Genomic DNA, 23,214 nt, shown 5'->3' with positions numbered 1-23,214 from the left:
ACCAGCCTGAGCCAGAGTGAGACCTCGTCTCTTAAAAAAAAGAAAAATAGCCAGGCATTGTGGCAGGCACCTGTGGTCTCAGCAACTTGGGAGCCGAGGCAAGAGGATCACTTCAGCCTAAGAGTTTGAGGTTGCTGTGAGCTACTAAGCCACGGCACTCTACCAAAGAGTGACAAAGTGAGACTGTCTCAATAAGAAAATAAATAAATAGGCTCGGCGCCTGTAGCTCAAGCAGCTAAGGTGCCAGCCACATACACCAGAGCTGGTGGGTTCGAACCCAGCCCAGCCTGCCAAACGACAATGACAACTACAACCAAAAAATAGCCAGGCGTTGTGGCGGGCACCTATAGTCCCAGCTACTTGGAGGGCTGAGGCAAGGGAATTGCTTAAGCCCAGGAATTGGAGGTTTGCTATGAGCTGTGATGCCATGGCACTCTACCTAGGGCGAGAGCTTGAGGCTCTGTCTCAAGAATAAATAAATAAATAAATAATGATCCAGTTAATAGTTTGCTGATTAATGTTTTTTTAACTAAATCACTGAAACAGATTTTTATCCAGTAGTTTAAAATGCCTTTTTTCTTCTTTTGTATGAATTTAAATGGGTAGGAAATAATTTTTTTCTTTTTTCCCTCCCCCCAGTATCCTTTCCTTGGTCCTGTACCTACCAGAATGGGTGGATTCTTTAATTCTGGCTGTTCTCAGTGCCAGATAAGCTCTTTTTATCTTGTTAATGATATTTATGAGCTGGATACCAATGGTTTAGGTAAGTGTATACTTGGAAGTGTGCTTACTGAGTCTTTGTCATTGAAAACTTAATCAATGGGGGAGAGGGGAGGAAGGAGGGAATTGGTGTGCTCCTACTTAATGGGCATAATGTAAGGGTATATGGTACACCTCTAGGGTGCGGGGCACAACTATAAAAGGGACTCTACCTAACAAATGCAAACATTGTAACTTAGTTATTTGTACCCTCACATTAATCTGAAGGAAAAAAAAACAAAGAAAACTTAATAAATGCAATAAAATATCTATAACCTCACCCATTTGGAAAAGTTTGGAATAGATAAAAGCTGGAAGCTATTCTGGAAATGTCTGATTTAGTATACAAGAGGATATTTTATAGGTTACAAAGTAATGTTTTAGAAGCTTAATTCCTTTTCATGTTACATTCAAAAGTTAAATCCTTCATTTGTTGAAATATTGTTGGACTTTAAAAATCAAGCCCTAAACTTTCTGGAGAAGAGAGTTTTTGGGAAGACGTCAACCCAGTGAGAATCATAAACATTCCATAGACCATTTCTTTTTAAATCATAAGGTTTGTAGACCCTGTTATTTAGAATATTTAAAGCACATAGATTTCAAATCCTCCTAAAGAATTTTATTTTTTTATTTCATTATTATTATTATTTTATTTATTTATTTTTTTGAGACAGAGTCTCACTATGTTGCCCTCGGTAGAGTGCTGTAGCGTCGTAGCTCACAGCAACCTCAGACTCTTGGGCTTAAGCGATTCTCTTGCCTTAGCCTCCCAAGTAGCTGGGACTATAGCTGCCTGCCACAACGCCTGGCTGTTTTTTTATTGCAGTTATCATTGTTGTTCAGCTGGCCCAGGCTGAGTTCGAACCCGCCAGCCTTGGTGCATGTGGCCTGTCCCATAACCACTATGCTACAAGCGCTGAGATAGAGTTTTTATTTTATTATTTTTGAGATAGAGTTTCATTTTGTCACTCTCGGTAGAGTGCTTTGGTGTCATAGCTCACAACAACCTCAGACTCTTGGGCTCAAGCGATTCTCTTGCCTCAGCCTCCCAAGTAGCTGGGACTACAGGCACCTGCCACAACACCCACCTATTTTTAGACACGGGGGTCTCACCCTTGCTCAGGCTGGTCTCAAATCCATGAGCTCAAGCAATCCACCCGCCTCAGCCTCCCGTAGTGCTAGGATTATAGGTGTGAGCCACTGTGCCCAGCCTCCTAAAGAATTTTAGGTAGTACCTTTGGCAAAAAGGTAATTAATACTTTTCGTTTTCCTTTCCTTCATATCTCTCTCTCTCTTTCTTTCTCTATCTCTGAATCAAGGACTTAAGAGGCTAAGAGGTCTTTTTTTGAGACAGTCTTACTCTGTTGCCCTGGGTAGAGAGTGTTGTGAAATCATCATAGCTCACAGCAACTCAAACTCTTGGGTTCAAGAGATCTTCTTACCTCTGCCTCCCGAGTAGCTGGGACTACAGGTGCCTGCCATGACACCCAGCCAGGTTTTCTATTTTTAGTAGAGACAGTGTTTCCCTCTCCCTTAGGCTGGTCTCAAACTACTGAGCTCAAACAATCCCCCCACCTTGGCCTCCCAGAATGCTGCGATTACAGCCATGAACCATTGTACCCAGCCAAGGGGTCTTAAGTGAAGAAAAAGTATCCTTGCTCATGAACTGCTTGTAGGTGTTGATCTTGCTTTATCTTACTAAATAAATGAAAGTTTTTTATTTTTTGTTTTTTAATTTTAGATGATACAGTGGAGATCCAGGAGCGAATAGAAAATAATCTTAAGTCTTTACTGGAACAATTAAAAGGTAAGTGTTCTTTTTGTGGATGTTTATATTTGTATCTGGTTGTCTGGCACTATCTCAAGTTTTTTTTTTTCCCTACAGAAACTTGCAAGGTGATTTGAAAATAATAATACATAACTTTGGGGATTTTAAAATACTTGTTAACCATTGAGAATTAAATTTTGATTACAAAAGTAGTAGATACCTATTACAAAATACTACGACTAAATGTTGGGCACCTATAGTCTCAGCTACTTGGGAGGCTGAGCAAGGAGGATCACTTGAGCCCAGGAGCTCAAGACTATAGTGAGCTATGATTATGCTTTTGCACTCCAGCCTGGGTAACAGAGTGAGAAATAAAGAGCTTGAAATAATTCCTGGAGATCACATGGGACAGAGAAAAAAAATAAATAAAGAGCTTTAGATAGATATTGTGTCCTTTAGAGTTTGGTTTGTTATGAGAAATGAGGTGGGGAGAGCTTTCTGGAATAAGCTTTTATATTTGCTTATTCTTTATTAGATTGTGTATTATGTTTCTAAAAACAGTATTGAAACAAAGCTGAATAAAACCATAAAATATTTTTTGTTTTCAGATATCTTCAGTAAATGTAAAGGTGACCTCTTAGAAGTTAAAGATGGTAACTTGAAAACACATCCTACTCTTTTAGAAAACCTAGTCTTCTTTGTTGAGGTATGTTTTTGTTCTCTTGCTAAAAGATGTGATTTTCCTTAATGATATGCAAGATTCATTTTCCAACAATGAACAGATAATTGGTACCTTATACCTGCAATTTAACTCCTCCTTTTGCTTTTTGTTAATTGAAAAGCAATTTAGGGGCGGCGCCTGTGGCTCAAGGGGTAGGGCTCAGGTCCCATATGCCAGAGGTGGCAGGTTCAAACCCAGCCCCGGCCAAAAAAAAAAAAAAAGAAAAGAAAAGCAATTTAGGCTGGGCAGGGTGCTCATGCCTGTAAATCCCTGCACTTAAGGGAGGCTAAGGCAGGAGAATCACTTGAAGCCAGGAGTTTGAGGTTATAGCGACCTATGATTGTGCCTCTGCACTCCATCCTGGGTGACAGAGTGAGACCCTGTCTTCACAAGAATAAAGATAAAGCAAGTAAAACAATTTGGATCATTTTCTAAACTAAATCCTTACAAGAATTCTAAGAAAATTTTATTCATAATGCTTAGGTAAAACTTGTTGAAATTTGCTTTACTCAACTCTAAGGTTCCTTATATTCACTACAAAACTAGCTATTTTCTCTTCATTCTCCTTTCTGATTTACCTTTTTTTTTTTTTTCCTGAGACAGAGTCTTACTCTGTTGCTCCAGGCTAGAGTACCATGGCCTCAGGTTACCTCACAGCAACCCCAAATTCCTAGGTTCAAGCGATCCTCCTGCCTCAGCCTCCCAAGTATCTGGGACTGTGGGCGCCTGCCATAACGCCCAGCTAACTTTTCTAGTTTTAGTAGAGACAGAGTCTCACTCTTGCTCAGGCTGGTCTTAGACACCTGAATTTAAGGGATCCTCCTGCCTCGGCCTCTCAGAGTGCTAGGATTACAGGCATGAGCCATTTTGCCTGGCCTTGGTTCACTCTTTTTTATGTAGTTTAAATTAATTTGTCTAGTTTCTTTTATTTGTTGTTGTCATCTTCTAATTACTGTGATATTATCCATTAAGAAGTCTAGGAGTGGGCGGTGCCTGTGGCTCAAGGAGTAGGGCGCCGGTCCCATATGCCAGAGGTGGTGGGTTCAAACCCTGCCCCGGCCAAAAAAAAAAAGAAGTTTAGGAGCTGATGTAGCACAATCTGGCCCCCTGTTTTTTATGTGCTAGAGAGAAAAGGAGAATTGCAAACACTTATAATTTATTGGCTTTCCTTTTATTTCTGTCATGTATTTGTTTACTTTTCTCCCCTATTAGTCTGCAAGTTTCCTATAGGCATTGTATTCTATTCTCATGACTGGCACATCGTAAATGCCTAAGAGATTCTTACTGAATGAATAAGTAATAACTGGACTTATTTGTACATACACACACTTAGGAGAAGACATATAAATAGCCAATTTAATACAGCCAAGCAGAATATGTGCTGATCAGTTGGGGAGATTTCTCCATATTTATGGAAGTTAAGGTTTGTAGGTAAGATGGTATCTTACTTGTCCAGAGAAGCATGAAGGGAAAGAGGCATATTGTAAAGAACCTTTGAGTTCCACTGTGTGAACAGGATGTTAGTAAATACTTCTACAGAGAAGTTGAAAGAAACCTGGAGTGAAGTGCAGGAGAATATGGATATACAGCTGGGAGAGCCAGAGATTGGAGGATTTGAGGGAGAAATTGAAGGGATTTTGCATGGAATTGCCACTTAGAATTTCTTTGTTTAATCCATTATCTTTAACTTCCTGATAAATAATGGTAGTGTAATCCTTATGGGCAGATTTGCAATTTTTCCTCTTTCAGACTATTTCCATTATCCTTTGGGTGTCCAGTTACTGCGAGAGTGTCCTGCGACCATACAAATTAAATTTACAGAAAAAGAAAAAGAAGAAAAAAGAAACCAGCATCAGCATGGTAATAACAGAAAAATACAACTAGCAATCTGGTCACATCCTATGTTTTCTTTTCATTGTTTTCCTCCATGTTGTAAAAGTCCTTAGGAGTCTATATACATTCCTTCTCCCCATGTACTCCTTTTTTTTTTTTTAATTATACACCAACAGAAAAGTTGAAAAGACTATTGCAGTGACACCCGTGAAGGTCCTTAGCCAGCTTATCACTTGTTAACTGTTTACCACATTTGCCTATGTCTGTCTTCTCTCAGTCTCCCTCCCTTCTTCCTTCCTCTCCCCATCGCCTCCTCCTTAAGCTGACCAATTCAGTAGAAAAGTACAGACTTGGGGCGGCGCCTGTGGCTCAGTGAGTAGGGTGCCGGCCCCATATACCGAGGGTGGCGGGTTCAAACCCAGCCCCAGCCAAACTGCAACCAAAAAATAGCCAGGCACTGTGGCGGGCGCCTGTAGTCCCAGCTGCTCGGGAGGCTGAGGCAAGAGAATCGCGTAAGCCCAAGAGCTAGAGGTTGCTGTGAGTCCTGTAACGTCGTGGCACTCTACCAAGGGCGGTAAAGTGAGACTCTGTCTCTACAAAAAAAAAAAAAAAAAAGAAAGAAAAGTACAGACTTGGCTGGGCACCTGTGCCTCAAGCAGCTAAGGCGCCAGCCACATGACACCTGAACTGGTAGGTTCGAATCCAGCCTGGGCCTGCCAAACAATGACAGCTGCAGTTGTGGTGGGCGTCTGTAGTCCCAGCTACTTGGGAAGCAGAGGCAGTAGAATCGCTTGAGCCCAGGAGTTGGAGGTTGCTGTGAGCTATGATGCCATGACACTCTACCCAGGGCGACAGCTTTTGAGGCTCTGTCTCAAAAAAAAAAAATAGAAAGAAAAGAAAAGTACAGACTTAGGTCTCTTAACACATCAGGATAGAACAAAGGGCAAGAACAAAACCACGATACTCAAAGCAGTTTCACACTCAAGAAATTTACTATTAGGGGCCAGGCGGGTGGCTCATGCCTCCTAGCATTCTGGGAGGCCGAGGCAGGTGAATTGCCTGAGCTGGAGACCAGCCCAAGCAAGAGCAAGACCCCATCTCTAAAAAATAGCCAGGTGTTGTTGGAGGCTGAGCCAGCCAGTAGGCTGAGGCAAGAGAATCTCTTTTTTTCTTTTTTCTTTCAATTAAAGCAATAGAATCCCTTAAGCCCAAGAGTTTGAGGTTGCTGTGAGCTATGACGCCATAGCACTCTACCAAGGATGACAAAGACTCTGTCTCAAAAAAAAAGAAAAAAAAAAGGGCGGCGCCTGTGGCTCAGTGAGTAGGGCGCCGGCCCCATGTGCCGAGGGTGCAGGTTCAAACCCAGCCCCGGCCAAACTGCAACAAAAAAATAGCCGGGCGTTGTGGTGGGCGCCTGTGGTCCCAGCTGCTCGGGAGGCTGAGGCAAGAGAATCGCTTAAGCCTAAGAGTTTGAGGTTGCTGTGAGCCATGTGACGCCACGGCACTCTACCTGAGGGCGGTACAGTGAGACTCTGTCTCTACAAAAAAAAAAAAAAGAGAAATTTAGTATTGATGTAATAATATTTCTAACAAAATTCATATTCAAGGTTTCCAGTTGTCCCAATTCTGTATTTAATAGCCTTTTTCAGAATACTTGCATCCTGTCAAGGATCTGACATGACCTTTAGTTATATCTCTTTACCCTTCTTTAATCTAGAATGCTTCCTTAACTTTTCTTTCTTTTTTTTTTTTGTGTGTAGAGACAGAGTGTCACTGTACCGCCCTCGCGTAGAGTGCCGTGGCGTCACATGGCTCACAGCAACCTCTAACTCTTGGGCTTACGCAATTCTCTTGCCTCAGCCTCCGGAGCAGCTGGGACTACAGGTGCCCGCCACAATACCCGGCTATTTTTTTGTTGCAGTTTGGCCGGGGCTGGGTTTGAACCCACCACCCTCGGCATATGGGGCCGGCGCCCTACTCACTGAGCCACAGGCGCCGCCCTCTTTTTTTTTTTTTTTTTGAGACAAAGTCTTACTCTGTTGCCCCAGCCAGAATGCAGTGGTGTCATCATAACTTACTACAACCTCAAACTCCTGGGCTCAAGCAGTCCTCCTGCCTCTGCCTCCTGAGTAGCTCAGGCTACAGGTACATACCACTGTGCCTGGCCAATAGTGCCTTTTTCCTTTTGAAATGAATAGTAAGCTATGAGATGATGCTTTGAGGCTGTGAAATCCTATTTCCCAATGGCCTCTCACCCATTAGTTTTGGCATCCATTGTTAGTAGTTGAACTTGGCTGAATCATTTATTATATTGATGTGTCCAACGTGGTAATTTTTACAAATTCTACTAATCTTTGATTATTTATCAGCTAGCATCATTTTGTAAAATAGAATGTCCCACTTGCATTTATATGTATTTGAATACACGTGGCCATAAAGTTTGTATGCAATTTAAAATAGACAAGTATTTAATCTGGGTGGAATTGAAACACATTCTTCTCAGTAAAGTATCATAAGAAATAAAAAGCAGGGTGGCACCTGTGGCTCAAGGAGTAGGGTGCCATATACCAGGCTCCCTATACCAGGGGTGGTGGGTTCAAACCCAGCCCTGGCCTAAAACTAAAACTAAAAAAAAAAAAAGGAAAGCAACTATCCAATTTACTCAATACTAACATGAAGCCAGTAGAGGATCTAACTCACACCTACAAAGGAGAAAAACTCAATTCAAGTTGGGGGGAGGAGGAAATGAGGAAAGGGACAGAGGGGAACAAGGTTTGGGGTGCACGCACTGAATGGGCACAATGTAGAAGTGTATGGCACACCTTTTAGGTGCAGGACATAACTATAAAATATACTCTACCTAACAGATGCAAATATTGTGACTTGGTTGTTTATATACTTACATTAACCTGAAATAAATGAAAACAAAGTCCTATGAAGCCCTTTAAAAATAAGAAAAGAGAGGGCGGCGCCTGTGGCTCAGTGAGTAGGGCGCCGGCCCCATATGCTGAGGGTGGCGGGTTCAAACCCAGCCCCAGCCAAACTGCAACAAAAAAAAATAGCCGAGCGTTGTGGCGGGCGCCTGTAGTCCCAGCTGCTCAAGAGGCTGAGGCAAGAGAATCTCGTAAGCCCAAGAGTTAGAGGTGGCTGTGAGCCGTGTGATGCCACAGCACTCTACCCGAGGGTGGTACAGTGAGACTCTGTCTCTACAAAAAAAAAAATAATAATAAGAAAAGAGACAACTATTTTAAATTTCACACAAACTTTATGGCCACCCTGAATATACATGTTTTAAATACCACTATCTACTTGAGTATCACTATGGACTCATTTTTTTTCTTAAATTCTCCCCACCCCACCCCAGACAGAGCCTCAAGCTATTGTCTGGGGTAGAGTGTCGTAGCATCACAGCTCACAGTAACCTCAAACTCCTGGGCTTAAGCAATTCTCTTGCCTCAGCCTCCCAAGTAGCTGGGACTACAGGCGCCTGCCACAACACCTGGCTATGTTTTGGTTGTAGTTGTCGTTATTGTTTGGCAGGCCCGGGCTGGATTCGAACCCGCCAGCTCTGGTGGTGTATGTGGCCTTGAGCTACAGGCACGGAGCCTTTTTTCTAAAATTCTAATCTATTAGGGCCAGGAGTAGTGACTTATGTCTGTAATCCTAACACTCTGGGAGGCTGAAGCAGGTGGATTGCTTGAGCTCAGGAGTTCAGCACCAACCTGAACAAGAGCAGGACCCTATCTCTTAAAAAAAAAAAAACAGTACCTACAGTCCCAGCTATTTGGGAGGCTAAAGCAAGAGGGTTGTTTTAGCCGAGAAGTTTGAGGTTGCTGTGACCTGTGATGCCATGGCACTCTACCCAGCATGACAAAGTGAGACTCTGTCTCAAAAAAAAAATCAAAAAAATTTTCTAGTATCAACATTTTCTTTTGGATGTTCAGATTGTCCCAAATTTGGCTAGCCCTATGACGTATTCTGGTCAGTTTTTGAGCCATTCTGGAATAGCAAAAATGCTCAACATACTTTGTGTTTTCTTTTTTTTTTTTTTTTTTTGTGGTTTTTGGCCGGGGCTGGGTTTGAACCCGCCACCTCCGGCATATGGGACCGGCGCCCTACTCCTTGAGCTACAGGTGCCGCCCTACTTTGTGTTTTCTTACTAAACTGAAATCAGATGTTTCCTCAAGAGCCTTTGTTCATTGTTATTTTGAAAACAATATCTAGTGTGCTTTTATTGCTTCTAGTTTCTTTCAGTGGAGAAACCTAGGCAATGTATTTACACACACACACAGTTTTAACTAACGAATTTTTACTGATACCTTCAGTTTTAATCCAGCAGCAATGTTCTTTTTTTCCCCTCATTCCCTAGGTGTAGCTTTCTTTTCCCAGAGTCAGAACCCTGATTCCCAGTATCATCGATATGTGTATTTATTTATCAGTCGTTTCAGAATAAGCACTAAATAATTTTTGGAATTAAAGCTCATGACATGCTATTTTATTAATGTTTGAGTTTATACTGTAATTATTAATGGGAGATTTTTGTACTCTGTAGCAAAGTAATCATTGTCCTTTGAAAATGATCGTTGATGATAGCTCAGTGCCTATAACTCATTGGTCAGGTTGCCAGACACATACACTGAGGCAGGTGGGTTCAAGCCTGGTCTAGGCCTGCTAAACAACAACTACAAAAAAAATAATAATAACTGGCTGTAGTGGTGGGCACCTGTCTCAAAAGAAAAAGAAAACAAGAAGAAGATGATGATGATTGTTGATGGTTTTGGTAGTAAAATTGGCTTTATGAACAATTCAGGAATTCTTTAGGCACTTTGCTAAGTGTTAATATTTATCTGAAAACAAAGGGTACTTAGGTTTGAATGAGGGACTAAATGAGAGTACCTGCTTTCCTACATGCTATTCAAGATAATTTAACAGATCTTGAGTACAAAGTTTAAAAGTGTAGATTAGAGTTGCTTCGTTGCTTTTGCTTCTAAGGAACGCCTACAATCCCGGGACTTGCCAAATAGCTTGTTGGTATTTGGATTTTGTAATATTTTTTGTTATTTTTCTGATTTCTAAAAATGAGAATGGTTTTCCTTTTTGTGATTGACAGAGTAATACACAAAGATATGAAAAAGTGAAGATCATTCATATACCCACTAACAAGTGATATATCATTGCTAAAATTTTAGTGGTAATCATACCAGGACATGTGGCTTGTCTGGTTTTGGTTTTTGTATTCCCTTAACATGGTATCTTGGACATCTTTCTTTCTCTTTTTTTTTCTTGTTCTTCCTTTCCCCGCTTCCTTTGAAACATACACTCTATTGCCCTGGGTAGTCATCTTAACTCACTGGAACCTCAGACTCTTGAACTCAAAGGGTCTTTCTGCCTCCGCCTCCCAAGTACCTGGAACTATAAAGCATAGCATCATGAAGATAATTTTTTTTTTTTTTTTTTTTGTAGAGACAGAGTCTCACTTTATGGCCCTCGGTAGAGTACCATGGCATCACACAGCTCACAGCAACCTCCAACTCCTGGGCTGAAGCGATTCTCTTGCCTCAGCCTCCCTAGTAGCTGGGACTACAGGCGCCCACCACAACGCCCAGCTATTTTTTGGTTTGCAGTTCAGCCGGGGCCGGGTTTGAACCCGCCACCCTCGGTATATGGGGCCGGCGCCTTACTGACTGAGCCACAGGCGCCGCCCGAAGATAATTTTTTTATTTTTATTTTTATTTTTTTTTGTAGAGACAGAGTCTCATTGTACCGCCCTCGGGTAGAGTGCCGTGGCGTCACACAGCTCACAGCAACCTCTAACTCTTGGGCTTACGCGATTCTCTTGCCTCAGCCTCCTGAGCAGCCGGGACTACAGGCGTCCGCCACAACGCCGGCTGTTTTTTTGTTGCACTTTGGCCGGGGCTGGGCTTGAACCCGCCACCCTCGGTATATGGGGCCGGCGCCCTACTCACAGGCGCCGCCCAATTTTTTTATTTTTAATAGAGACAAGTTCTGAGTCTTGCTCAGGCTGCTATGATTTCAGGTGTGAGCCACCATGCCCAGCCTATAATTTATTTTATTGATGAATATTTGGTTGGTTCTGATTTTTGAATATTATAAAATATAGGCAAATATTTATATATAATGTAGACAAATTGATAAAGATGAATTTATAATTTCCTTAAGCTAGCTATTCGTTCTGAAATGAACTGAATATATATGTTTTTACACTCTTCCCCAACAGTGTTGAGTGTTTCTGAATCTTTGGTCATCTGATGAGTAAACATTGATAACCCCTTTTTCTAAAATGCGTTTTCCTTAATTTTATTGGTTTTGAACCTTGAAAGAATACTTCTTGAGTTAAAAACTCGTCTTATTAGTTGATTGGTTAGATTTTTTTTTATGTTCATATACATATACATATATATATATGTGGGGGTTTTTTGTTTGTTTTTTTGAGACAGTCTCACTTTGTTGCTCTTGGTAGAGTGCTGTGCCGTCATAGCTGACAGCAACCTCAAACTCCTGGGCTCAAGTGATTCTCTTGTCTTGGCCTTCCGAGTAGCTGGGACTGTAGGTACCTGCAATAGTGCCCAGCTATTTTTAGAGACGAGGTCTCGCTCTGATTCAGGCTGGTCTTGAACCTGTGAGCTCAGGCATTCAACCCACCTAAACCTCCCAGAGTTCTAGGATTATAGGCGTGAGCCACCACACATAGCCTATTTATATTTTTATAATATAAATATATTTATTTCTTGTATTTCTTTGATATATTTTCTCTTCCTGTCTTTGCCCAAATTTCCTATTATGGTAGTAATATTTTGAGTTCTTGGGCTGTTTACACATAATTATCAGTGTCATTAGTCTTCTATTATATATGATGCTATTTTTTTTCTTCAGTATGTCGTTTATTTTTTAACTTAAGTAATTTTTTTGTCTGTATAGTAATATGTTAAAAATGAAATAATAGGGCGGTGCCTGTGGCTCAAGGAGTAGGGCGCCGGTCCCATATGCCAGAGGTGGCAGGTTCAAACCTAGCCCCGGCCAAAAAAAAAAAAAAAAATGAAATAATATTCTTAGTAGTTTCTAGCTTAGTGCCATGCTTGAGTGTCTTGATCACAGAAGTTGTTACCAAATTTTCTTTTCTTTTCTTTTTTTTTTTTTTTTTTTTTGAGACAGTCTCACTATGTTGCCCTTGGACCCTGGAATCACAGCTTACAGCAATCTCAAAGTCTTGGGCTTAAGCAATTTTCTTGCCTCAGCCTCCCAAGTAGCCAGTAATATAGGCACCTGCCACATTGCCGGGCTATTTTTTTGTTGTAGTTGTTTGGCAGCCCTGGGCCAGGTTCGAACCTGCCAGCCCCAGTATATGTGGCTGGTGCCCTAGCCATTGAGCTACAGGCACCGAGTCAGACGTTGTTACTGAATTTTCTTCTGGTGTTTTTGATGGATATGTTTATATTTAGGTATTTAATCTGTCTGAAATTTATTTAAATATTTATTTACTACATTGTTTTATATTCCCAAATGTCTAACTATATTCCCAAATGTCTAACTAATCAATATGAAATGCTACCATTTATATTTCTTTATATGGTTTGGTCTATCTCAGGACTTGTTCCCTTTGTTCTTTTAGTTTTTTTTTTTTTTTTTTTGAGACAGAGTTTCACTATGTCACCCTTGGTAGAGTGCCATAGCGTCACAGCTCACAGCAACCTCAATCTTCTGGGCTTAAGCAATTTTCTTACCTCAGCCTTCCAGTAGCTAGGCCTTAAGGTGCCCACCACAACACCTGACTATTTTTTGTTGCAGTTGTCATTGTTGTTTAGCTGTCTGGGCTGGGTTCAAACCCGCTAGCCTCGGTGTATGTGGCTGGTGCCATAACCACTGTGCTACGTGTGCTAAGCCAAGGACTTGTTTCCTTTGACTCTATCAATTTATTTATATGCCATTACCAACTGGTTTTGATGTAAGTTCAAAAATGTACTCAAATTGGGCGGCGCCTGTGGCTCAAGGAGTAGGGCGCCGGTCCCATTTGCTGGAGGTGGTGGGTTCAAACCCAGCCCTGGCCAAAAAAAGAAAAAAAACCACAAAATGTACTCAAATTAATCTGTTAGGGCAAGTTCCCCTCACTACTTTTTTTCAGAGTTTTCTTTGCTCTTGTCACCCATTAGTTTTTCTATTAGGACTTAGAATATTCTGTTTCTGTTCTCTAAAAAGTAACACAGGAAATATCAAAGACTTATAAAAAGAGGAAAATAAAATCTTGGTTCCTTGTCTTTTACTGTTTCAGTATTCCCAGCCTTAAGTTGAGCATTGATCAACTAAAAAATATATATATATATATATATTTTTTGAGACAGTCTTACTCTGTCATCCTGGGTAAAGTTCTGTGGCGTCATAGCTCACAGTACCTTCAATTTTTTTTTGAGACAGAGTCTCAAGCTGTTGCCCTAGGTATAGTGCCATAGCATCACAGCTCACAGCAGCCTCAAACTCTTAGGCTAAGTGATTCTCTTGCCTCAGCCTCCCAAGTAGCTGGAATTACAGGCAGCTGTCACAATGCCAGGGTAGTTTTTCTGTTTTTAGTAGAGAAAGTATCTTGCTTTGCTCTGTCTGGTCTTGAACTCCAGAACGCAAACAATTCAGCCCTTCGGCCTCCCAGAGTGCTAGAATTATAGGTGTTAGCCACTGCGCCCAGCCTAAAGTGTTTTCTATTAGCTTCTCATCTCTAGTTCCCTAGAGTGAAATAAAACCTCATTTTTAAAAAACGTTTAAGTCGTCGTTATTATTGGTAGCAATTAAATTTATGTTGGATTGAGACTATCTTAATATCTAAAACTGTATCCATCCCTGTTGTTAGTAAAACTAAATAATGCTACAGCATGAAATTAGTAAGGATTATGTACTTTAAACGTAGGAAACATGTTTGATAATCTTTGAACTCTTCTTTTTACATCTTTTCCTAGCCACCCGTCTTTACCAGTTTTCAAGATTATGTTACTGGGCTTCAGACTTTAATTTCCAGTGTTGTGGATCATATTAAAGGGCTTGAAACACATCTAATTGCACTTAAACTTGAAGAACTTATTTTAGAAGACACTTCTCTCTCACCGGTAAGAGATTATAGGTGATAAGCAACGATCTATATCTATATACTCATGTTCGTTGTTACCTTTAGCTCTAGGACAAGTTTAGGTTTTTTATTTTGGGACAGAGTCTCATTTTGTTGCCCTTGGTAGAGTGCTGTGGCATCATAGCTCTCAGCAAAGTGATACTCTTGGGCTTGAGTAATCTTCTTGCCTCAGCCTCCTAAGTAGCTGGGACTACAGGGTATCCTACCATGCCCAGCTAATTTATTTATTTTTTTTAGTGACGGGGTCTTGCCGTGTTGCCTTGGCTGATCTCAAGCGATTCTCCTGCCTTGGCCTCTCAAAGTACTGGGATTACAGGCATGAGCCATACATTACTTATTTTTTAGAGACAGAGTCTCACTTGATCACCCTCAATAGAGTGCAGTGATGTCACAGCTCACAGCAACCTCCAACTCCTGGGCTTAGGTGATTTTCTTGCCGCAGCCTCCCAAGTAGCCAGGACTACAGGTGCCTGCCACAATGCTCGGCTATTTTTTTGTTGCAGTTTGGCCAGGGCTGGGTTTGAAGCCACCACCCTGAGTATATGGGGCCGGCGCCCTACTCACTGAGCCACAGGTACTGCCCATACAGTGCTTATTTTTGTACTTTTTGAAAAGTATATGATATTCTCTGTTCTGCAGCTTGACTTTTTTCACTCAGCTTTATGTTCAAAAGTTCTATTTAGATTAATGTGTATGAATCAATCTTATTCACTAAACAGCTGTATAAAATTCAAAATATAGGTTGGGCGCTTGTAGCTCAGCGGCTAGGGTGTCAGCCACATATACTGGAGCTGGCAGGTTCAAACCCAGCCTGGGCCTGCCAAACAACAATGACAACTATGAAAATGAAATAGTCGGGCGTTGTGGTGGGCGCCCGTAGTCCCAGCTACTTGGGAGGCTAAGGCAAGAGAATCACTTAGCCCAAGAGTTTGAGGTTGCTGTCAGCTGTGATGCCATAGCACTCTACCGAGGGCAACATAATTGGACTCCGTCTCAAAAACAAAACAAAAAAAAATTCAAAATATACATGCACTATAGGCACTGGGCATTTTAGGTTGTTTTCTTTATATTTGCTTTTACATACAGTACTAAAATTTAATTGTACATACTTTTGTATGTGCACTTGTATTTCTTAGGTAGATTATATCTGAAGTTAATATTAGTGGGTTGGAAGGTATATTCACCTGGTTTCTTGTGTAGTTCTAGACTTTGCAGCACTGCCAACTTCATGTAAACCTAATCAGTTGTCAGCCAGTCTCTTTTCCCCTTTCTATGTTAGAATACCACTTCCCTGTATTTTTTTTGTGGTGTCTACCACAGCAAATATGTTCCAGCAGACATTTAACTCACATATTTGAGAAAGCTTAGGAAAGCTGTGGTCTCCTTTTATTGTTTGGTCTCTTGAACCTATGGATTTTGTTAATATGGAGACATTTGTCAATATTGCAACTGGAAAAGATGGAGTCAATAAAATTGATGCCTTTTATTTTTATTTGTTTTTATTGTTCTCTTGGGGAATTAACTTTTTTTTTTTGAGACAGAGTTTCTCAAGCCATCACCCTGGGTAGAGTACCGTGGCGTCATAGCTCACAGCAACCCCAAACTCCTGGACCCAAGAGATTCTCTTGCCTCAGCCTCCCAAGTAGCTGGTACTACAGGTGCCCACCATAACGCCCAACCATTTTCTGGTTGTAGTTGTCGTTGTTTGGCAGGCCAGGGCTGGATTTGAATCTGCCAGTGGCCCTAGCCGCTGAGCTACAGCTGCCGAGCCTTAACTTTTTTTAAATTTCAGATTAATGTGAGGGTATAAACAACTAGGTTACAATATTTGCATTGAAGAAAATAACATTTGCAGCCAGGCTTGGTGGCTCACACCTGTAATCCTACCACTCTGGGAGGCCGAGACGGGTGGATTGCTTGAGCTCACAGGTTTGAGACCAGCCTGAGCCAGAGCGAGACCCCATCTCTAAAAATAGCTGAGAGTTGTGGCAGGTGCCTGTAATCCCAGCTACTTGGGAGGCTGAGGCAAGAGAGTCACTTGAGCCCAAGAGTTTGAGGTTGTTATGAGCTGTGACACCAGAGCACTCTACCAAGGGCAACAAAATGAGACTCTACCTCAATTAAAAAAAAAAAAAAAAAAAACAGGCTCGGCACCTGTGGCTCAGGCAGCTAAGGTGCCAGCCACATACACCTGAGCTGGCGGGTTCGAATTGAGCCTGGGCCTGCCAAACAACAATGATGGCTGCAACCAAAAAATTGCTGCGCGTTGTGGCGGTGCCTATAGTCCCAGCTACTTGGGAGACGGAGGCAGGAGAATCGCTTGAGCCCCAGAGTTGGAGGTTGCTGTGAACTGTGATGCCACGGCACTCTACCCAGGGTGACAGCTTGAGCCTCTGTCTCAAAAAAAGAAAAACCAATATTTGCATGTTAGGAAGTGTGCCAGTACTCTTACAATGTATCCATTAAGTGGGAGAAGTTGATTATTCTTTTTTTTTTTTTTTTTTGCAGTTTTTGGCCAGGGCTGGGTTTGAACCCACAACCTCTGGCATATGGGACCAGCGCCCTACTCCTTTGAGCCACAGGCACCACCCAGTTGATGCTTTTTTAAAAAGTGACTTTGATTGGGCGGCGCCTGTGGCTCAGTCGGTAAGGCGCCGGCCCCATATACCGAGGGTGGCGGGTTCAAACCCGGCCCCGGCCAAACTGCAACCAAAAAATAGCTGGGCGTTGTGGCGGGCGCCTGTAGTCCCAGCTACTCGGGAGGCTGAGGCAAGAGAATCGCTTAAGCCCAGGAGTTGGAGGTTGCTGTGAGCTGTGTGAGGCCACGGCACTCTACCGAGGGCCATAAAGTGAGACTCTGTCTCTACAAAAAAAAAAAAAAAGTGACTTTGATTGGCTCAGCGCCTGTAGCACGGTAGTTACAGAGCCATCTGTATACACCAAGGCTGGCGGTTTGGAAACCGGCCCAGGCCAGCTAAACAACAATGACAACTGCAACAAAAAATAGCTGGGCGTTATGGCGGATGCCTGTAGTACCGGCTATTTGGGAGGCCGAGGCAGGAGAATCATTTAAGCCCAAGAGTTTGAGGTTGCTTTGAACTGTGATGCCACGGCATTCTGCCAAGGGCAACATAGTGAGACTCTGTCTTCAAAAAAAAAGGGGACAGTGATGATGTGCAAGTTAGTAGTAAATTTCTACTTTTTTTCTGATGAAAATAATCAGAAATCTCAAATTCTTCTTTTTTTTTTTTTTTTTTTTTTTGGCCGGGGCTGGGTTTGAACCCACCACCTTTGGCATATGGGACCGGCGCTCTACCACTTTGAGCCACAGGCGCCACCCTCAAATTCTTTATTTTGTTCAGCTTATAACAAAGTAGTGATTTTGTGTTAAAATTACCTTGTAATAATTTTCTACTTTATTTTTTTTATTATTTTTAAAAAAATTTTTTTGAGACAGAGCCTCAAGCTGTCGCCCTGGGTAGAGTGCTCTGGCATCACAGCTCACAGCAACCTCCAACTCCTGGGCTCAAGCGATTCTCCTGTCTCCGCCTCCCAAGTAGCTGGGACTATAGGTGAGCCACAATGCCTGGCTATTTTTCGGTTGCGGCCATCATTGTTGTTTAGTGGGCCTGGGCTGGATTCGAACCCGCCAGCTCAGGTGTATGTAGCTGGCGCCTTAGCCACTTGAGCCATAGGCGCCCAGTCTTTTCTTTTTCTTTTTCTTTTTTAAGAGACAGAGTCTCACTTCATCACCCTCGGTAGAGTGCTGTGGCATCACAGCTCACAGCAACCTCCTACTCCTGGGCTTAGCCAATTCTCTTGCCTCAGCCTCCCGAGTAGCTGGGACTACAGGCGCCCACCACAAATGCCCGGCTATTTTGTGTTGCAGTTTGGGCCAGGGATGGGTTCAAACCTGCCACTCTTGGTATATGGGGCTGGTGCCCTACCCTCTAAACCACAGGCACCGCCCTATTTTCCACTATTTTTTATTGATTAAAAACTAGCAATCCCAGGGTGGCACCTGTGGCTCCGTGGGTAGGGCACCTGCCCCATATACCGAGGGTGGCGGGTTCGAACTCGCCCCAGCCAACTAAAACTGGAATGACAACTGCAACAAAAAAAAGTCAGGCATCGTGACCTGCACCTGTAGTCCTAGCTACTCGGGAGGCTGAAGCAAGAGAATCGCTTAAGCCCAAGAGTTGGAGATTACTGTGAGCTACGCCTTCACAGCACTCTAAATAAGCAATCTGTCTTTCTACATTATGTAGCTTACAAAAAAGGGTACTTGAAAGAATAATTATGTTAAAAAAGCAATATCCACATTTGTGGATAAATTTTAGCTTTCTTTGCAGTTTATGAGATTGAAAGTTACCCAGCCACTTTATTCTGCTGGAGCATGCAATGAGACCAAAGATAATGGTAGTTTTAACTTTTTTCTGAAGAACAATACTTAACTCTCTTGTCTTCTTTGTAGGAAGAAAGAAAATTTTCAAAGACTGTTCAAGGGAAAGTGCAGAGCAGTTATCTGCACTCACTTCTTGAAATGGGGGAGCTACTGAAAAAAAGACTTGAGACCACAAAGAAACTAAAAATTTAAGGAAGTATGAATTGCAGGCACTGATGACTCTACAACAGAAAGTCATACCATCTTCCCAGGCAAAAGCAACATCTAGTTGGCCATCATTTTTAATCCAGAACTTCCTCAAAATGCATGAAGGACTTTGATCGTGAATTAATTTTTTTAGGATTAAATATATACAACTGATTAAATTATTGTATATAAAGCAGAAGCAGGACCCTCATCTGGGTTTGACCACTTTTTATACATGTTCATATACATATGGCAGCAACAAAAGAACCCCACTTACCTTCTCTTGTATTGTCAGAAACATCTAGGTGAGGGGTGTGCGGGGCAGGGGTGGGGGAGGTTCCTATAAAAGCAGCAATAGAAATTAAGCATAAAGCATCAACCTCATAGCAGCTTAACAGCCCTCCCATTATAGCGGTGGAAGTTTTGGTCTGGTCCTTGAGCCACAGGAAATAGAGGGGAGCAGGCCCTTTTTTCACAGCAGCAGGTTTGTTTTAAGGCTTCCTCAGCTGCTTGGCTCCCAGAGAACAGGTACACAAGGCCTTAAATGAGATGTGACGTAAATATCTGCCTGCTCAGGTGACCCCAGGCGCTCATTTTTTGGCTCAACTTTTGCCTCATAGCCAAGACATGTTCATCCTAGCTCCTGTGAGAGTTAAATCTAAGGAAGACTTTGTTAATTTATAACTGTTCAGAGGGAAAAGCAGTGCAGACCACTTAATATACCTGCAGAGGACTAGCTTGCTCTCTTTCATTCATTTGGGAAAGATGGGAATCACTGTTTTAAAGAAAAGAGGTGTACATAATGTATGCAGGCAAGTCTGATACTTGCTTCATTGGTTTTTGAGTCATATACTACAATTGATTCATGAGTCATGTGTGTGTGTGTGTGTATATATATATATATATATGCTTGAAAATTAAGATTTAATACTTAAGTGTTTTTAAGTGGGGTTTGGGAAGGAAAGAATGTACATTATGGATTTAATCTAGGTTTTATGTTTTAAGCTGGCAAAAGGAATGTTATCCAGTGGGTTTAAGGTTTGGTCTATTTTCTTCAAACATGGAAAATTATATCAGAATGTTTACTTTGTTTACCTGGAGTTTCCCAAGACTATAGTTTCGGAGGTTGGTCTGTCAGAGAGATAAATATTGCTCTTGGAAATGTTATACAGTTTCTTTGATAACATTTTTGTGTTTTGAACCCCTGCTTCTGTTTTTGGTCTTTCTTACCTAAATACAGTTCAAATTAGTAATTCTATAAGAGCAAAGATATGAACTTGATGTGGAAATACAAGTGTCTGATGGAAGATTGGTCTTGAAGACTTTAAAGGTTCTTTCCTATGCACTGCTCCAGTAGTGATACTTTTTCTTTTAAGAGCAACCAAGAGAGAGCTGGGAGAATCTCTATTATGCAAAGCAATTGCATCTTCCCCTTTCTTGACTTTCATAGATTCAGTTTGATATGGTGATTAATAACTGTTTAAACTTCAAGAAAATTTTTAAAAATTACCTTTCAAAATAAGACTTATTGCAAATCCTAGTCTATCAAAGTAATTTCAGAAATTTATTTTTTATACAAATGGGTAGGCACATCCCAAAAGGGAGAACTGTCTTGAACAACATGAACTAAAAAATCTGATTTTGATTCTGAATTTCATTTAATGACAGCATATCATACTCATAACTATGGCCTATTTTAGACAGAACTTTGTGTCTGCTGGGGGGTGGGGTACGTGTGTAGCATGTGTTCTTGAAATGATGTTTCCTTGAATATCAAAAAAAATACTGTACTGTAGAAATGCTCTTTGAAAAAGTCTATCAACTGACCATGATCAATCTAGCATCTGTGTGCTCAGTAAGCTGGCCTTGATCCTCAGGGACAGTGCGTGACTGTAGTAACAAGTCTTTTGCCTGGAGGTATCTGGAATCTTTGCTGGTTTTAATGACAAATAATGTTAAGGTTATGCTTCTCCACTTCCTACTAAATATCGCATTAGATCCAACTCTCACATTTTGAGATTAATTGTATAAAGAATGAAATTATGCAGAAAAGGCCAATATCTCTTATCAGTCTGTTCTTTTGGAAACTGTCATGCACTATAAATTGTGTACAGTTTAAAAATGCATATATATTATATATATTCTTACATGAGTAAAAAGCACCCTCTCCCAGAAATCTATGTCATTGGTATTTGAAAAGAATTCTCAGATAACCCATTGCTGCTGCTGTTTTTGGTTTGTATGAGTTTTTTTGTTTTTGTGTGGTAAAAATTGATATTTTAAAAAAAAAAAAGGAAAGGAGAAAAAACACGACTACTGTTTACAGACTGAAAAATTATTGCTTTTTATACTACTGAGATCCTAAGTTAAGATTTTCCAAAGCAAACATTTGGTTTAAATCATTTATCTGATGTAGATAAGAAATAGAGAAATTTTTAGTGTTCTTCACATAATGGAAAATGTACAAATGCCTAGTTGTGTTGCCCATCAATTTTGTATATTTTCATAATTTTAAATGTTCAAAATTGCTTTATATTTTGCAATCACTATGTTCAACCTGGATTTGTCTTTCATTTTAACTTTTAATATAAAAGGGGTTTCAATGTATTGACAGGTTATTGAAACTCTTCTTATTACTTGATGTGATTTATTAATATGGGAAGTATATATTCTTCCTTCTTCAAAACTAAGTTAAACACAGCAAATCTACTTTAAACTGGATGGATTAATTTATATAAACAATTACATTTTAAGTTGGCATTTCTGCCTGGTTCATTTTTGTTCAAATTGTTAGAAGCCATAATCTTCTAAATGATGTAATTCATCTCAATTTGTATTGAGTACTCTATATCCTCAGAAAATTGTTAATACTTGAAGATTTGGGAGTTTTCTTCCAAGGCAACCAGTCTTTTCAGTTTAAAAGAAGTACCTTCCATATGTACATTTATTAACTCAACTTAGATCTGTTGAACACTTAATTAACTCAAGGCCAAATTCCATTCTAAGCTCTGCTGATGGTAATAGTAAATGACACCTTATATCCTAATTAGCGGCTGTGTGAGGTAAGGAAAAGGCCATAAAAATGAGTATTAGTTTGTAATTATGTCCTGTTTAATAAAATAAGAGTGCGTAGTAAGAGTGTGTCTACAGGGTCAGTTCAAATCGGGTCATGAGAGGACCTCTCAAGACAGTGACATCTGACCTGAATGATGATGAGTCAGTCAATGGAAAAAGTGTGAATAGGGTGGTGCCTGTGGCTCAGTGGGTAGGGCACTAGTGCCATATACCGAGGGTGGTGGGTTCAAAACTGGTTCTGGCCAAACTGCAACAACAACAACAAAAATAGCTGGGCATTGTGGCGGATGGAGGAGGCTGGGGCAAAAGAATCACCCAAGCCCAGGAGTTGGAGGTTGCTATGAGCTGTGTGACGTAACAGCACTCTACAGAGGGCGATAAAAGACTGTCTCTACAAAAAAAATTTTAAAAAGGGAAAAAAAGTGTGAATACTCCCAAGATAGGAAATTGCTTAGGATGTCCAATTACTAAAAAAAAAGGCTCAACTGGCTGAGACTTCATGAAAGTAGGAAAGAGTAGGACTGGCCAAGCGCAGTGGTTCACACCTATAATTCTAGCATTCTGGGAGGCCAAAGTGGGAGGATATGTTGAGCTCAGGAGTTCAAGACTAGTCTGAGCAAGAGTGACATCCCCATCTCTACTAAAGATAGAAAAATTAGCCAGATGTTGTGGTGGGTGTCTAAAGTCCCAACTAACTCACCCAGGAGGTTGCCGTGAGCTAGGCTGATGCCTTGGCACTGTAGCCTAGGCAACAGAGTGAGACTGTCTCAAAGGAAAAAGGATAGAACCAAGAAAGTAGAGCAGGGATGAGGTCAGTCAGGATATTGATTGTAGCCAAGGTAAGGAATGAGATTGTATTCGAAATTTAGTGGGAAGTTACTGGAGGATTTCAGGCAGGCTGGTGACATCATTTATGCTGAGATATTCAGGCATATTGACAACCAAGGTCTCCTAGTTTACTTTGTCCTGTGATTTATTTTTTTATTTTTATTTTTTTTAGAGACAGAGTCTCAGTTTGTTGCCCTTGGTATAGTGCTGTGGTGTCAAGCTCACAGCAACCTCCACCTCTTGGGCTTAGGCAATTCTCTTGCCTCAGCCTTCCGAGTAGCTGGGACTACAAGTGCCCCCCACAATGCCCAGCTATTTTTTTGTTGCAGTTTGGCCGGGGCTGGGTTCGAACCCACCACCCTCAGTAAATGGGGCCAGTGCCCTACTCACTGAGCCACAGGTGCTGCCCATCCTGTGAAATTAAATCACTTTACTTGAGGCCTGATGAGTCAGTTTTGCCCTGCTTCTTCAGTTATAAATTTACTGCACCCCAGTGTCGTCCTTTTCCT

The 23,214-nt window shown here is 41.3% G+C and overlaps 1 protein-coding gene across 1 annotated transcript in view; it reads left to right on the top strand.

The window, feature by feature from the left end:
• Positions 1-21,559, top strand: part of NAA25 (N-alpha-acetyltransferase 25, NatB auxiliary subunit) — an 86,295-nt gene extending 64,736 nt beyond the window's left edge. Inside the window, exons 19-24 of the mRNA XM_053590247.1 lie at positions 640-763; positions 2,501-2,566; positions 3,136-3,233; positions 4,998-5,108; positions 14,045-14,191; positions 18,686-21,559. Coding sequence (XP_053446222.1) covers positions 640-763; positions 2,501-2,566; positions 3,136-3,233; positions 4,998-5,108; positions 14,045-14,191; positions 18,686-18,808 — 669 coding nt within the window. The 3' untranslated portion in view covers positions 18,809-21,559. The remainder of the gene's footprint in view (positions 1-639; positions 764-2,500; positions 2,567-3,135; positions 3,234-4,997; positions 5,109-14,044; positions 14,192-18,685) is intronic.
• Positions 21,560-23,214: the final 1,655 nt, after the last annotated feature.

The sequence above is a fragment of the Nycticebus coucang genome, chromosome 4 (assembly GCF_027406575.1).
Source record: "Nycticebus coucang isolate mNycCou1 chromosome 4, mNycCou1.pri, whole genome shotgun sequence".
Taxonomy (NCBI): Eukaryota; Metazoa; Chordata; class Mammalia; order Primates; family Lorisidae; genus Nycticebus; species Nycticebus coucang.
Note: the sequence above shows the minus strand (reverse complement) of the source record. Positions and strands in the feature narration are given on the sequence as shown.